Source organism: Amphiura filiformis, chromosome 4 (genome assembly GCF_039555335.1).
Source record: "Amphiura filiformis chromosome 4, Afil_fr2py, whole genome shotgun sequence".
NCBI lineage: Eukaryota > Metazoa > Echinodermata > Ophiuroidea > Amphilepidida > Amphiuridae > Amphiura > Amphiura filiformis.
Window position 1 is genome coordinate 48,278,356 of NC_092631.1, and position 16,467 is coordinate 48,294,822.

General features: G+C 35.1%; 1 protein-coding gene across 1 annotated transcript; it reads right to left on the reverse strand.

The window, feature by feature from the left end:
* Positions 1-1,472: 1,472 nt before the first annotated feature.
* On the reverse strand, positions 1,473-14,458 carry LOC140150986 (uncharacterized). The gene is given in 5 exon segments (XM_072173169.1): positions 1,473-6,676; positions 7,687-7,730; positions 7,733-7,859; positions 8,350-9,050; positions 13,151-14,458. Coding segments are annotated over 5 exon segments (2,226 nt in total). The 5' UTR covers positions 14,166-14,458; the 3' UTR covers positions 1,473-6,337.
* Between the last annotated feature and the right edge of the window lie 2,009 nt (positions 14,459-16,467).

A 16,467-nucleotide genomic window follows, 5' to 3' on the forward strand; every position in this document is an offset into this window, starting at 1 on the left:
GATGGGTCACATATATATTTTTGAGAAATTGCAAACAAAAAGGGATTTTCTAACCAATAATAACACCAGGGAGCTCTTGTATAACATCATGTGTTACCATCCTTGAGCAGTTCCAACCAATAATAACAACGGGGAGCTCTTGTATAACATCATGTGTTACCATCCTTTAGCAGACCCTCACGTTTCCAATCTAAATCACTGGCCTACTTCATGTGAAAACACCAACCCTAATCACTCACCTTCCTGGAAATGCCAGGATACCTTTACTTCATTTTCCATCAACTAAAAAATAAGCAAAATAAACAAGATGGAGAGGTTTAACTAAAAGCTAGCGAAATTACTTAAAATTCAAAACTCTTTTGCGCAAGAAGTTGTCGTAAAATTATTTATATATAATTTTTAAATATAATCTTGTTATAAACCCCTATACTGTATTTCATGTGGCAAAAAATTCCCAGGGTTCGATTTAACTGGTGTCGTGGAGCAAAATGCTCCCCATTTTGGACAACCTGCTACACAAATTTCCGCTTGTACACAAATTTTTCAAAGTAAATTAAACCCTGGTTATTCCCCCGTCCCCCCCTCCCCATCATGAAATGTCATGCTGGGAAAATATTGCACTATATAGTTTACAGTATGTACAGTTAACAAAGTCTAACTGGATGTGTTCTATGCAAACCAATGCAGGTTATAGAAATATGTGACATGATCAAGGGGAATGAGTCACATGTCGGCCCTGGTCGAAAATGAGGTTTACATATGTTTCTAAAGAGGACAATTAGAGCTTTCAGAAACTGAAAACCCCCATGTTGATACAAATTTTCTTTGCAAAGTTATGTCAATTTATCAATCGCTGAAAACAATATAAAACAAAAGAATTTTAACACTTTCTTTGCCAATATCTCAAAATCAATATTAGCGACATCCGACTCATTTCCCTTGATCGTGTCACATACCCGGGGGTGCCAGTTGAACCGTCAATGAAGTCATCACCGACCAAAATTTCGCGGTAAAAGGTATCTTTTTAAGCATAGGCTACGTCCGCAGCGGGCGCAAAAGGGTCTCAATTTTGGTGTTTTCTGGAAAAAGGGTACCTTTTTACAATAGATATGTCGGCGTTTGGGTTCATGAAAAATCAAAGTCCAGCATTTGACGTCAGCCGCTGTTTTCGTTCCTGATTGTAAACAACTTCTTACTTCCGGGTCTGTAAGTGTAATATATTAGTCTTGTGCCCGGTCTTGTACCATGATTAAAACTCGGTGATGTTTGTGCATGCTGCCGAGCGGGCTGCGTAGAGACGGGCGTAGAGACTACGAATTTTGTACAAGGTACAGATACTGTGTAATCGGAATGGATTACGACATACGTTTGACTGCTGAACCAGATATGACAGGAACCATGCCTTTTGGAAATCGTGAAGTGACATTTGCCATCGCTGTTTGTCACCCGCGCAAAACCGGTTAAACGGGGAAAAAAGTGCTTTATATTTCAGATTTCAGAGCTTAGCGCGGATCATGGATTATACATCATGCAAAAGTATTGTGAATTTAATATGGTTCATGTATTTATTGCCAAGAATAGGAAATAAAACTTTTCCACTACAAATAACCTGTTGGTGTATGATCTTCCCAGGATGTACTTGTACTAATTGGATACCAATGAAATGATTGCAGCTTGTTTGTTGTGTATGACCACAATTTTGTGTTAAGGATGATATTCCAGGCTATTTCATATTATAACAGAAATTGTATGTAAAGGGATTGGAAATACACTAGGTAAATATTGCTTTCTACCTTCGTCAGTGAAAAGGGTCATTGGGACATGTAAGGTCAGTGATATGGGTACCTTTGTTTGCACCATGGCTGTGGTCAGTGATTTGGGTATCCTTTTTTCATAGCAGGTCAGTGGTAAGGGTTACCTTTCAGCCCTTGGGCATGTCAGTGTTTTGGGTGAAAAATAAAAGTGTCTGGTCAGTGATGACAACATGCAATGGTATATGAGTGGCACCCCCGGGGTCACATATGACAAAATATGGAACAAATGTTACAGCCAAAATTATGCTAGCTGAGGGTAAAAATACTATAGGAAAGGGGCATTAAGTAGGTCACATAAGTACATTTTTGTCATTATCTGCTGTTTATGATGTCTGTGGCTTTTGTTCATTTTAAACAATTCCTAAGAAAAATGTTTTACTCAACATTTTATCACTACACCTAGTGGCTTCATCAACATCTTTGACCAACTCATAAACCCCTCTTTGACAACATCTTTGACTAAATCATCATGCCCTCTACGGCGGTTCCTGATGCCTTTTTAAAGGAGACAGTCAGATGTGATGGTTTGCCAGTCTGATGAAACCACTAGTGTAGTGGTGAAAGGTTACTACAATGCAAGTTAAACATCTTAATTTTTTATTGGAATTGTTCAAAATGAACAAAATCCACAGTTGACATTAACATTACTACTGAAAATTGTTCAATACCTTTTATAATTTTCCCATGGATAGGCCTACTGCAACTGTAACACTTGTGCAATCAATCCTATGTAAATGGAAATAAGGCTCCCCATGCATCATTTCAAAGCAGAAAAGCACTACAGGGTGTCCCAGAATGATATATACTGGGAAAGTTAAATTTTGTTAGGTATGAATAGCATTGTTATTGGTTATTGTAAATATTCAATTTAAATTTATTGTTTTAAATAATTTATTATCCTAAATTTTACATATATTTAGCTTTCTTAGGAATTTTAGATTTTGAAAATCGGATGATTCTAATAGAAGTTACAGAATATTGCGTAAAACTGGTGAATTCCAAGTTTAAACAAAACAACCCATTTTGATGAAGTTAATTGAAAAAAAATATGCAGGTATTATTATTATCTGTGTTATGAGGCCTTTGCGCTGTACTACACACATGCAGTTTTTGTTACTTCAATAATATCAATGTTAGGTCAAAAGGAATCAAGCTATATCAATTAAAGTAACAGAATAAGTAGGCGACTTGTGTGCCAATGTATTGCATGTATCAAAATTGAATACACCATTGGTAATATATTTTTAATATGTTTATTAAACATGGTATAGATCATTCTGGGACACCCTATACAGTAAGCCAAGGAATTAAGGTACCATTTATGTTCACTCCTGTATATCCTAAATAAAGACAAATATGTCCAAATTAAAACAAGCAGTCAATACCTGTACTCTTTAGCTCTGATTTAAGACCTTATTTGTTGAAATTGGTTGAGAATTAAAGAAACGGTGATCTAAAACCTTATAATGAAGAAACAAAATCAAAATTTGTGTTCTAATCAATGAAAGCATGACGCTAGTTTTTTAACGTGCTAATCAATGGAAGCGCAGTGCTAGTTCTCTTGATCACAAACGCTTTGTGTACAAATCAATAGGGCATTTAATGCAGCAAACTGCAACTTTTAAATTGGTATCTTCCTTGGGTTTTGGGATCGCTGTGTCTTTATTTCTTGAACAATGAGGTCTTAAATTCGAGCTAAAAGATGCAGCTATTGGCTGCTGGTTCCAATTATGACATATTTGTCTTTATTTAGGATATACAGGAGGTGAACATAACTTGTACCTTAATTTTTTGGCTTACTGTATACTAGTAATCAGTAATCGCTATATTCCTCAAACGCTTTATATTGGAGGAACTGGCTAGATCTATACAACATCTAAATAGATACTTGTCATTTGATTATAGGAATACATATCGTTCCATTGTGTGCCTCATACCTCTTACCAAGACTAATATACCTGAACCTTTAACACACTGACCGTGACTATTTAGAATTATATACTTCATTAATATATTCTTGTTCATTGATTGGTTAAAAGTGGATCACATTACCAAAAATAGTTCTACCATCAGTACTCCTATCCGTAAATAGTACCTCTAAGCCGTAAATAGTATTTTCAATGTCCCGGATGAGCCATAAATAGTACCTCCAAGCCGTAAATAGTACTTTTGACCATGCTTTCTGCATGCGCGCATTTGATGCAATGGAACCGTTCACGCACGCGAAACTGCCATAGCGTGATTTTGTGCTGCTATAACTGGCTAGCCCAATTTTAGCCTATTCGATTTTTTGAAGGGCAAAATATAAGTTGTGCTTAAATTGGTCATGCTGTTCACTCAGGATAGAAGCTGGAGAGTCCAAACATCAAATAATTATCTTTTAACCAATCAATGAAAAAGAATATATTAATGAAGTATATAAAACAAATATATACTGCCTTTATTCGAAGTTCTGGTTAAAACTATGGTCCCTCGTTGAGATCAATTAATACTATTTTCCTTCGTGGCTGCGCCCCTCATAGAAATAGTATGATTGATCTCACCTCGGGCCCATAGTTTTAACCAGAACCTCTCATGGCAGTATATATTTGTATACTTTACTGTTCAACTGCATGTATGATACGTTAGGCCATCTTAATAATAGTTCATCTGAAAGCCCTACATCTGTGCCATAATCTGTCTCAATATCTATATAAAACAAATTATGAATGCCTTCATTTGTGCAATGGAAAGAATATTCTCATGATATGTCCCATTCAACGAATCCTTATCCTTACACTCATAAACATTCATTATTTGCATAATATGACAGGCATTTTTCCAACAAACTCTAAAGCATTCACATGACAATTTATGTCAAGTTCATAAAATAGCTGAAACTATACAAATAGGAAAATTAAACCTTAAATTAATTAGTTTTGAAGTGAACGGTTATGTAATTATATAGGAATTGTCAGCATTGTAATTAGAAAACTTTTAAGTACTACAGCCACATGAGCCATCTTAATTTAATAGTTCATCTCAAAGCCCTTCCTAAATGAAAAACATAATGCAGAATGCATTTTTTAGAGTTTCTTTTTTTTTTTCCTTTTTTTTATCTGTGGGACGAATAGACCACCTTTTCATCTCTCAAGGAGGTTTCACTGTGGTCAAGATGGAAGAATTTTATTGAGATTTACGATTTAGGCTATTTTGACATCTCGTGATGTCAGACATGAGAATTTTGTGTGGTGGGTTTGGAAAAAAAATTAAACAGCGGAAAAAAACTGAATAACATGCAAAAAGCGGACAATTTTACTAATGCGCATGGGGGCTTTGAGACAAACTATTACATTAAGATGGCCTAATAGTTATTATTTTTTGATATGAGCAAATTTGCATGAACACATGCTACAGATACTTAACTGTTTTAATTTGTATATTATATACATCCACATCACGCAAAACAATTTAACCTAAATTACTGCTTAATCAACCTTTTTAGCCATTATTTTCTTGGCAACTTACCACAATGTCCAGTTCAATTTTATTTATTTTATATTATATTTTATATAATGAAAAAAAAAAGTTTTAAAGTGATGGGTGGAGGCAAATATGTGCCGGATGAAGCTTTGAGTTGTTCCCAATTATCAGCAGATACACATATGAGACTAATATATTTTGAGGCGGTAAGCATAAAGCCATGATTTCTCCGTGATATGGAAAAACAGAAAAATTAACATAATTCGGGGTTTGCTCACGGAAATGACACAAAATAGTGAAAAACTGTGTATTTGCAAAATAAAACAAAGAAAAGTGATTATTTAGCAGTAATCAACCATTAAACAATCCATTCTAGCATTAATTATAGGCCTATGATGCAAAATTCTGGCCATACTAATTACTAGAGTAACAGGTAAGACAAAATACACTTTTAAAACATGTTTATTTTAACTTTTCAGTGCTTTATAGTGGAAAACGGAAAATCACGGAAATCGTCCAATTTGTAACACAGAATATAAATTTTGTAACACAGAGAAATCGTGGCTTTAGGTAAGCACCACCCTGTCGCTGCCTATGCTAGGTTGGTGGAAATTATAGGTTGGTGGAAATTATATTTTGACTTTTGAAAAATACATTGTACTAAGGCATGTAGGACATTCCCACATTCTGTCGAGGTCTGCTTTCCTGCTTCTTAATATATTTCTTAAAATAAATTTCAAAGGCTAATCCGGCTATAATGTGTCTCCTTTTAAATTGACAGTAACGCCACATTGGATTTCACAGTAGCAGATTCAATTTGGTGCGATTGCATGGCCAGCATATGGACAAATTGCCCTTCTGTGCATGTGTATACACTCTGCGGGATTAGGTTAGCATGCACGATTCAAATCTGCCACTGTGAAATCCAACATGGTGTTATTCTCAACTTGAGATGAGACAGAATATATAATCTATTTGAAAACATTAAGCAGTTTTAATTAATATTACTATATTATTTTTATCACTCAATTTAATCCCACCACCATCACCAGTTTTGGTAATCATTTCTTCTTTTTCTCCAGATGTCTAATAATATTTTTCTTTTGCACCTCGCTGTAATTCAACATGGACAGCATTGTGAGGAGGTTTATATCAGGTTGACAATCCGTCAGGTAGTAAAACACAGCGCTCTTCAGTAACTCCACCTGTGCTTCTGATTCGCTGCCCATATGAGGTACCTTGCTGTATGCCTCATCGCGAAAAGTCTGACGCAGTCTGTCAAGTTGTTTTTCGGTCTTTTCTAATCGGTGGACGAGTTGTTTATTTGGTGCATTACCGGGATTTTTCATGGCGTGACAGACAAGATCTTCTTCTTGTTCAATCAGTTGTGCTTCGCGACCCTGAGAAGAAAGAAACAGAGCAGATTAGAAGTGCTCTTATAATTTATTAATTTTGTTTCACATGATAACTATCACACAATTCAAATCCAATTGTATTTTGACCACTTTTCCCGGCCATTTTTATGCCCGTCAATACTGCAGGCGAACTGTATGTTAAAACCCTCTTTTCAGTATCACTGTCATCCAAAGAACCCATTTTTTTTTTATGAACTCAACCTCTCTCACGCAAAGACCCCCTATTTTAGCCCGGGTATTTCAGGAACCACCTGTTTGTCCAAAGGGTCATTAGGCTGAAAAGGAGTAAGTTTTAGGATTAGGGTTGTCGCCGGTGGTTATCGTTAGGGTTAGTGTTAAAGATAGGGTTAGGGTCAGAGTTAGGATTAGAGTCAGGGTTATGTTTAGGTTTATGCATAGTTTATGTTTGGTTGGCAGTATTCAGTATTACTATATCCCTTTGTGCATAATTGTCCCAAAAATCAATAAAATACCAAAATCTTATGGCTTTTGATAAGGGGCTGAACAATAATTAAGTGTAACAGGGGGTGAATTTGCAAAATGGTTTGCCAGAAATTGCCCCTATGCATACCACAAAATCTTTGCTTCCTTTCAATGTGCCAAAAAATCTTTGCTTTCATTTACATAGGCCTATGCCAGATTTTTGAGAACAAATTGTGTTATCATGACTCATGTCATGCAAGCCTTTGTAAGCATAATATCGACAAGGTGCCCAAAAATGTGTCCCCCCCCCCCACCTTTGACCTGTGAAAAAAGACTTCCCCTCTATGGCTTACCAAACAATGTATGCCCTCTATAATAATGTCCCCAGGTACACATAATTATTGCTCTACCAAATAGTTTGATTCAGCAGATGATCATCATTGGCGTAACGTGAGTCATCCTATTGGGGGCAGCGACCATAATTTGGACTCACCGGGTCTGATTAACCCCTATGACACTACGCCACTGATGATCATCATGCAGATCGCACATATCCTGAAGACGTCACCTACCTTCTGGTACATCTGGAAGTAGTTTCGTTTATGCACCTCTTCCTCTCATCTCTCTCTATCTCCATCATGGCAATCTTTGCATGGAGGCTAGCAATCGTTTCTTTCTCCTCTTCTACAGATTCTTCTGTCTTTTTCAACTGGTCTGTAACATCATCCTTTTCATCTTCTAGTTTCTGTTGAAACACAAGAAATGCATTTTTATACATTTGTCTCTTGCATTTTAATGATTTTTACCAGAATTGCCATTTCAGAGGAAATTGCCAAGAGTTGCCAAGGAATGCTATTTGTTCGTAACTTGCATATAAAAATCTGCATATCTTAATCATGTGTTGCTCAAGATAATCATTGGCTTCGGAAGATTTTAAACATTTGGGGACTGACCAAACTGACCCATCCTGGGGGGTTATGAAATTTTGTGAAAAATAGGTCAAAAACACCCATTTTTTCCACTATCTAGTCACATTTTTTTTTGCTTCACCTGGAATTATTGGGGGGCTAAGCCCCTACACCCAAATTATTGAGGGGGCTTGCTAAAAGTCATGAAGTGAAGTTATCCAATAATGATAAAAAGCTTAAAAGCTAATGTGATTTAGACCCCTCAAGTTTTCAGAGCAAATTAGACCATTAGACTTTAATGAAATGGTAAACAAAACTTCAACCTACCTTAACTTCTTGGTAAATTTCGTCCATTTCTGCATCTTTCTCAGCTGCCATAAACTGCAAAGACTCTTCTTTTTCATCTTGAAAGTTTGCAATTTCATCCCCTTGTAAAGCAATTGTCTCTTCCAGCTTCGTCACGTAGGTCTGTAAATCTCGAATCACCTTCTCTTTCTGTTGGAGGGGTGTCAAGTACTTATCACTAGGGTTGCCAAACGGATTAAATTCAGGTTTCAAAATGTTTTTGGAAGCTTGTTCGTTTGCGACTGTGCTGGCAATGCTCATTAAACTTTGGTGATGCCTAGGAATGTTGGATCCAACCATAGAGGGTACTCGTTTTGGAATACCATGTTTACGGTATTTTTCAGAAAATTCTTTTTTAGCGATAAGCTTATTCTTTGCTTCTGTTTTTTGCGACTCTTTTAGATTCTGCCATTGTTCAGAAGTTTTAAAATCACTGCTAGGATCTAGTACGGGGTCTTTTGGTGGTGGATGAGGTGATTTGAACAATCTCTCGGATTCATCGCTGCTGATACTATCAGTTCTGCTCGTCTTCCTTGCGCTTAGGTCAGAATGAGGTACACTTTTAGCTCGCAGTAGGGAAGATCTTGTTGCTCGTGCTCCTATTGGATCTTTTTTCGCATTACTTTTGGTGGTCTTCTTTTTCTTTTTGTCTTCATTGCTGATTCCATGTGAGGAGTCTGCTTCTGTTTTGAAGGGAAATTGAAAGAAATTTGGAAATTATTCTCAGAATTCATCAGTGTGAGATGCAGCGTATGGAGTTGTGATTATCGGTCAAGTAATTTTAATTAAACCATAAAAAGTGTGTGACCCAATCAACCCTCACTTATCAAAATAGAGATTTTGGTATGAGGGTGAAAGCTTATAATATACAGTGCGCAAAAGAATTAAGGTACCTGTTATATTCACCCCAGTATATCCTAATCAAACACAGATATGTTATAATTGGAACCAACAGCCAATAGCTGCATCTTTTAGCTTTGATTTAAGATCTCATTTGTTGAATCATTCAAGAAATAAAGACACAGCGGTGCAAAAACCCAAGGAAGATGCAAATTCAAAAGTTGCAGTTTGCTCTATTGCAAGCCCTATTGATTTGTACACAAAGTGTTCTCGAACAAGAAAACTAGCGCCAACGTTTTTCATTAATTAGCATGTTGAAACTAGTGCCGTGCTTTCATTGATTAAAGTGTAAAAATTTAGTTTTTCCTTATGTTAAAGATAACCGTTTCTTTAATTCTCAACCAATGTCAACAAATAAGGTCTTAAATTAGAGCTAAAGAGTACAGAAGAAGCTGAAGATAGCACATCTGACATATACTATCTACTGAAGATAGCACATCTGACAGGCTATCTACTGAAGATAACACATCTGACATAGGTTATCTACTGAAGATAGCACATCTGGCAAAGGCTATCTACTGAAGATAGCACATCTGACACATGCTATCTACTGAAGATAGCACATCTTACAATGCTATATACTGTAGAGATGAGATAGATAAAAAGATAGCATATCTAATGTGATATGATATATGCTATCTACTGAAGATAGCACATCTGACACATGCTATCTATACTGAAGATAGCACATCTGACATAGGCTATCTACTGAAGATAGCACAATCTACTAAAGATACATCTGACACCTACTTTGGTAACTTATAATGATTGATACATATGATAACTCGCCTTAAGCTTTTAAGGGGGTACTACACCCCTCGATAAATTTGTGTCTATTTTGGCATTTTTCTCAAAAACTAATAACACAGTGGTAACAAAAGTTATGTATATTATAGGGCAAGGAATCCAATTACTACACTGGAATTTCAGTGACTCAAGACAAGCGGTTTGTTATTTATGATCAGAAATAAGGTACCGCTAGGATGTACCTCGTTTCCTATCATATATTCTGAACCGCTTGTCTTGAGTCACTGAAATTTCAGTGTAGTAATTGAATTCCTGGCCCCAATAATATACATAACTTTTGTTACCAGTGTGTAATTATTTTTTGAGAAAAATGCAAAAATAGTCACCAATTTACCACATGGGTGTAGTACCCCCTTAAATGGTTGCAACTGCATTTATATTTGGCTTTTTTAGGAAACAGGGGGCAAAGCATGCAAAGTTGCAGGCACAAAATTCAAAGACTTGGCACAGTATAAATGTTAAGATATTTTATGTTAATTGGTTATAGAATTTAATAAAAATATGTTTGTAAATAATTATAGTGCAATAGGGCATTAGACTGAATTAGACATTTTGCTTAATTGTCACAGCATACAAAACACATTTTTTGGTCCTTAATTGGCCAAATATTAAAATTTATGACTTTTATTTCTATTAAGCATATTAAGGTCCAACTATAAAGGGATTAGGATTCAGTTATATTTTATTTGGCAAAACATGCTCAATTAGTACTGTATTTTTCTGAAATTGGAGTCGGATTAGTTCCATTTTACTGTCACATAAAGTGGTTCAAATTGCCAATAACCAATTATTATGCTGAAATCTGTTCCAAAGCATCACTTTAAGTATATGTCTATTCATTTATAGCAGGAGTTCTTAACTGTTTTTGACTGGGCCAAATTTTTAAACACAATTTCATGGGCCAAAAAAATATCAAGCACACAGTCCTGTGTGCCCAGGGGGGCTAAGCCCCTAAAAGCTCTAAGATTTTAATCAAATTTAGGCTGCAAACATGGCAAATGAAGCCACAAGAAATGAATTTTACATAACAAAAAAGTTTAATATCAGTGATTTGATTGAACACATGCTGCAATCTGTTCAACTAATATCAGCATATTATTTTTTTATTAGGCCTACTGACATTTGATTTGTAGTTTACTGATTTTTTCAATTTTATTACTTGGAATATGCCACTTTGTCATTGAAACATGTACAGTACAATGCAGAATGTGTACGAGCAATATTATATACTGTCATACTATTTCATGGCATATGATATATGAAAGGTTGCTGCCTATATCCTTCATTGTATGCAAAATTTTTAATGTATTGTTATTATTAAAATTTTAGTTGACAGATTTCCCCAATCTAGTTATGTGCAATATGCTGCTGCAATAGCTGCATGCATTGTAACATGTACTGTTAGCAGTCCCATCTGCAATAGCTGCTATGTGTCACATTGTAAAATGTGTACAATATAGAATGCTGACATTGTCCAATATCTATAGGGCAGCTATTGCAGATAGGACCTTCCCTTGTTGAGGATGTAAGAGCCATAATTATTACCCTGTAATACTATTGTCTAATATAGCATATGAAAGGTTGTCTGCATCTGTGTAACAGCTGTGCGGGTATTTTGAAATTATTAACGGTGGACTTACTGGCTATTTTTCACTTCATTAATCATTATGCGCATCCCTTCATGTGGTTTGTACCAGGGATTTTGAATAATGGGATGGGCAACTGAAATTACGCAACAATTCAAGTGCGTGCTAGGTCTAGACAATAGGCGCCATATTGCAGGATGGTTAGAGTTCATAGGGGAAATGTCAAATGTTATTGTTTAGTATGGTTAGGTAACTCAGGCACTCTCTCTAATAAACCTCTCAAAAAAAGTAACTATAAACCCCCCTTAAATAATGGCCATTATTCAAAGAGGGGCTATTGTATTACCAATCTGTAAAATTTGATGGAAGCAGAATTTATTTCTGCGCATTTTGACACCTCATTTGATACGATAGCCCAGAAAACAATAAAACACCGATCAATTTAATGTAGTGAGGTCCAGATTTGAAAGTTGCACTTACATACAATACAAAAACACTCAGATCTATCATTACACAGATTTCCTTCCATAAATATACTGAATACAAAATCAATACCATTCACTGCAACTTTCAAATCTTTGGTTAAGCAGTATGCAGACTCCAAGTATTAGACGTAAAATATTTGATGTAACATATCTACGTTATTTAATCTAGTCCCATTCTATTTCCAGTAATGTTTTCTAACGAATGTTTGATGACGTAAAATCGATAATATGTTACGTATAATATCTGGTAGAAATATATTATCGATTTTACATCATCAAACATTCGTTAGAACTTACACATTACTGGAAATAGAATGGCAATAGATTAAATAACATAGATATGTTACATCAAATAGGCCTAAATAGGTCTAATAAAAAGTCTGCATACTGCTTTACATTGATTTAAATGTACGCTGTGACGTCATATTTAGTCAATTCCTAAAAATGAGGTGTCAAAATGTGCAGAAATAAATTCTGCTTCCAACGCATTTTACAGATTTGTAATACAATTGCCCGTTTTAATGGTCATTATTTAAGGGGGGTTAGTTACTTTTTTTGAGATATTGATTATTCACCTGTTGTATTACAGGTATAGGTAAAAAATTGTAATATGTTAAAGTTATGCTCAATTACCAGTTACTAAATATAACCGGCATAATGGAGTTAAAGCTTAAGTACTTTGGCCATATTGTCAGGAAACATGGAGGTGTAGAAAAACAGATTTTGCAAGGGGCTATGGAAGGCAAACGAGGAAGCGGACGTCCACCAACATCTTGGACTAATGACATGAAGCTGGTTTCTAACCAAGGAATGCAAGGTGCAACGCACTTGGCATCAGATCGAGTGAGATGGCGTACTCTTGTGAAGACCACAGCAGCGCTACACAGCGCCACCTGACACAGAGAGAGAGAGAAATATAGTCCACAGGTTGCAAACTATTCTGTAGTTAATAATATCATTTGCTTTAATATGTGGAAACAAGTTTCGTCTGGGTTTATAACTTACTTTGTTCATTGTGTCCCTTCAAGCTGGCATCACTTTCAGAATCCCTATCACCTGTTGTATGATTACTGACATCACTCTTGGACCTCTCCTGAAGCATAGATGGTGTCTCAGCTTTCTCATCCCCACCACCATTATCCTTTGTATCTTCATCTTTCTTGATAGCCTCTGGTTGTATCTGCTCACAATTAGTGGAAATATCTCCATTTTGCTCTGAAATCTTGGAAGTTGCAATATTGTTGACCTTTAAACTCCCACCTGATTGGTTAGATTGTGAATCATTAGTCTCTTTCACGGTAGGTTTGTTTGCAGCTTTTCCATCTTCCTCCGATGTTGTTGTCATGTTAGCGTTAATCAATCCTTTTTCAGAGATGACGGCGGCCATGTTACCATCAAAAGATTCACCAACTGGATCGGCTCTTGCTCCCAGTTCACTCTCGTCAGATATTGAGGTCGAGGTCGATTGGCCCTGCTTTGGAGTTTCTAAACTATCGGACTTGTCGTCTTCTGCAAAATGATCTTCATCTACTTCAATAAATGATGATTCTTCGTACTCTGGTTTAAGACTAATTCCAGATTTCAAATGTGGAAGAACGGCCTTATCGCCTCTGGTAGTACGAACTCCTTTTTGGAATAGCAATCCAAATCTTTTACTCATATTGTCATCTGATGATCCGTGAATCTCTTGATTGATATTCTTAACTTCATTTGCACAACTTGAATGACTCAAAGATTTACTATGATTGATATCTACAGTAGTTTTGTCAGAATCAACACCACCACCTTTTTTATCAATTGAGTCTTCACTGTCGTTCAAATCAACCCTGCTTGTTTTCTGAGCAGCTAAATCTTTGCTCCGCTGTTTTAAGGTATCTATATATTCAATAATCTTAGAACTGCTTTCTGCAAATCCAATATTCAAGTTCATCCGTGTCTTACTAGCATTATCTGAATCGGACAACTCTTCATCTGATATCAAATCAGAGAGTTTAGTTGTGACTACAGGATAATCGCACATTTATAAACGTCAAATCCGGTTTGCCTTATTAAAAGATATGTCACTGCAGAATGCTAAGTTTCAGAATATATTGCAAAGAAACTAATCTCTTCTTGGTTACAATCATCTGATTTTGAGGTACCTGTAAAAGATCCCAAACTCTGCATCAGTAAATAAACAATGCCTGTTTTCTTGTCTGGCTAAATCTTAAGGCATGCACTTCTATCATGTGTACTTCATCTAAGCAGGTGGCAAAGTCCAACTCCTGATATAGGCTATAGTCCTGTAAGTTGATAGATAAAATTGAAACGTGGCAGTTATGAAAAAAGCTGACGGACATTTTCATATGCAAGCAATTCCTATTAATATATTTATTTTTCAACTCAGTTTAATATTTAGGAAATAAATCAGGGGGTGCTGCTACATTAAAATAGTAACAAGTGTAATTGGTACCATGTTTATGTTATTATGTTTATTATGAGAAAGGAAAAGAGAATAATATAAAAAGAAAAGAGAATACCACAAATAACTTTTAATGCCGAATACGATTGTTATTTCTTATTTTGTGACTAATTATTTTAGCTGGACATTAATCAACATCAAAAAAACATCATGACGACACCATTACACAATCCCAGCAAACACAAAATGATTTACAGAAAACATTTTAATGCTGGGGTTATATAAAGGGTATAAAATGTCCTAATTAATTCATGATAAAACATTCTTGAAAACTTGCAAAACATTCCAATAATGTTATTGAAGTAACAATATATACTGTAAAAATGCCTGCCAAAATGGATTTCAAAAATTTGAAAAAGTTTCATCTAAAATGTTATAAAAATGTCATCATGACCTTTATACCCCAAATGTTATTCAAACATTTTGACCAAAACCAAAACGTGTTTATAAAGTTTTGAAATCCATTTTATGTTTGCTGGGATGTCACCCCCATTTTTAACTAGGCATGAATTATACAACAGGTGATGTAATTATGCATTAAATTGATATTTAGTTGCAATTTAATATCAATTTTTATACAGCACGGACAGTTACTACTATACAGAATAGCTTACCATATATAAGTAGCACCTGGTGTATGTATACTTTCCGAATGGGCTGTTAAAATGCCTGGTAAAATTATGCTGTTTGGGGTTAGCCCAACACAAAATTGTACATCTCAAAACTGCTGTTTTGCAGTGTGTATTTGTCTTGGATAAATTGGGCAGTTTAATTTTTTTCCTCATTTTTATTTTTATAATACCAAAATATTGATAAAAAAGTAAAAATGTGAAAAAATTAAAAGTAGATTAACAAATTAAAAAAGAGGGTTTGGGGTGCATTCCGCAATAGATTTTAAAATCTTTGCAATATTTGAGACATAGATTCTTGTTTACCATATTGAATGATCTATTACTGCCAAACCACTTTTTTTTTTTCAATTACATTTTTGCATTTTGTTACCAATGTGGTAAATTACCTGTAATTAATAAGTTTGAAACCAAGTTTTTGTGTCGTCATGTCTTGGACAATATCATATTAATTAACAAGGCAATTGATTTAAGCAGACTTGATAAAAACAAAATATGAAAATAAAAATACATATGGTGCCAAAGGACCTTGAAACATTTTTTCATATTAATCCACAATGCCAAAAACCCACAGTAGATAGATACTTCATCAATACCAATATCAGTAAACATTGTTTCATTAACACATTTAGCAATAGTCAGGGATGCCAGTGGCCTGAAGTGATTTTGCAGGAAAAGCCTGAAAAAAGCGCACAAATTTGGGCTATAAAAGCCTCAAAACGGCCTGAAAATAGATAAAAATGCAGATATTTGGAGTACTAAAAAGTAGAAAATTAGGCAATTGCCAGAAAATTGGCATCCCTGTATAGTATTTTATTAATGCCAATAATCAGCAGTAGATGGATACTTCATCAATTTTGATATCAGCAGTAGATAGCTACTTCGATATCAACAGTTAATTGTTCCATTTGCACATTTACCGATGGTTAACACATGTAGTTACTTCATAAACACATTTACCATGCTTACAATTGGTTGTCAGAAAATATAAATATTGAAATACTAGGTTATATAAAGGTTGTAAAATATTTTAAAATGTACAAAATAACATTTTGATAGCATTTTAAAAACATTGTGCAATGTGTTTTATACCAAATATTTAAACACATTTTCATGTCCTTTATATAACCCAACATTTACCTATTGAAAATGTTTAAAAACATTTCCTGTGTTGCTAGCTACTTCATCAATACTGATATCAGCAGTAGATAGCTACTTCATCAATACTAGTA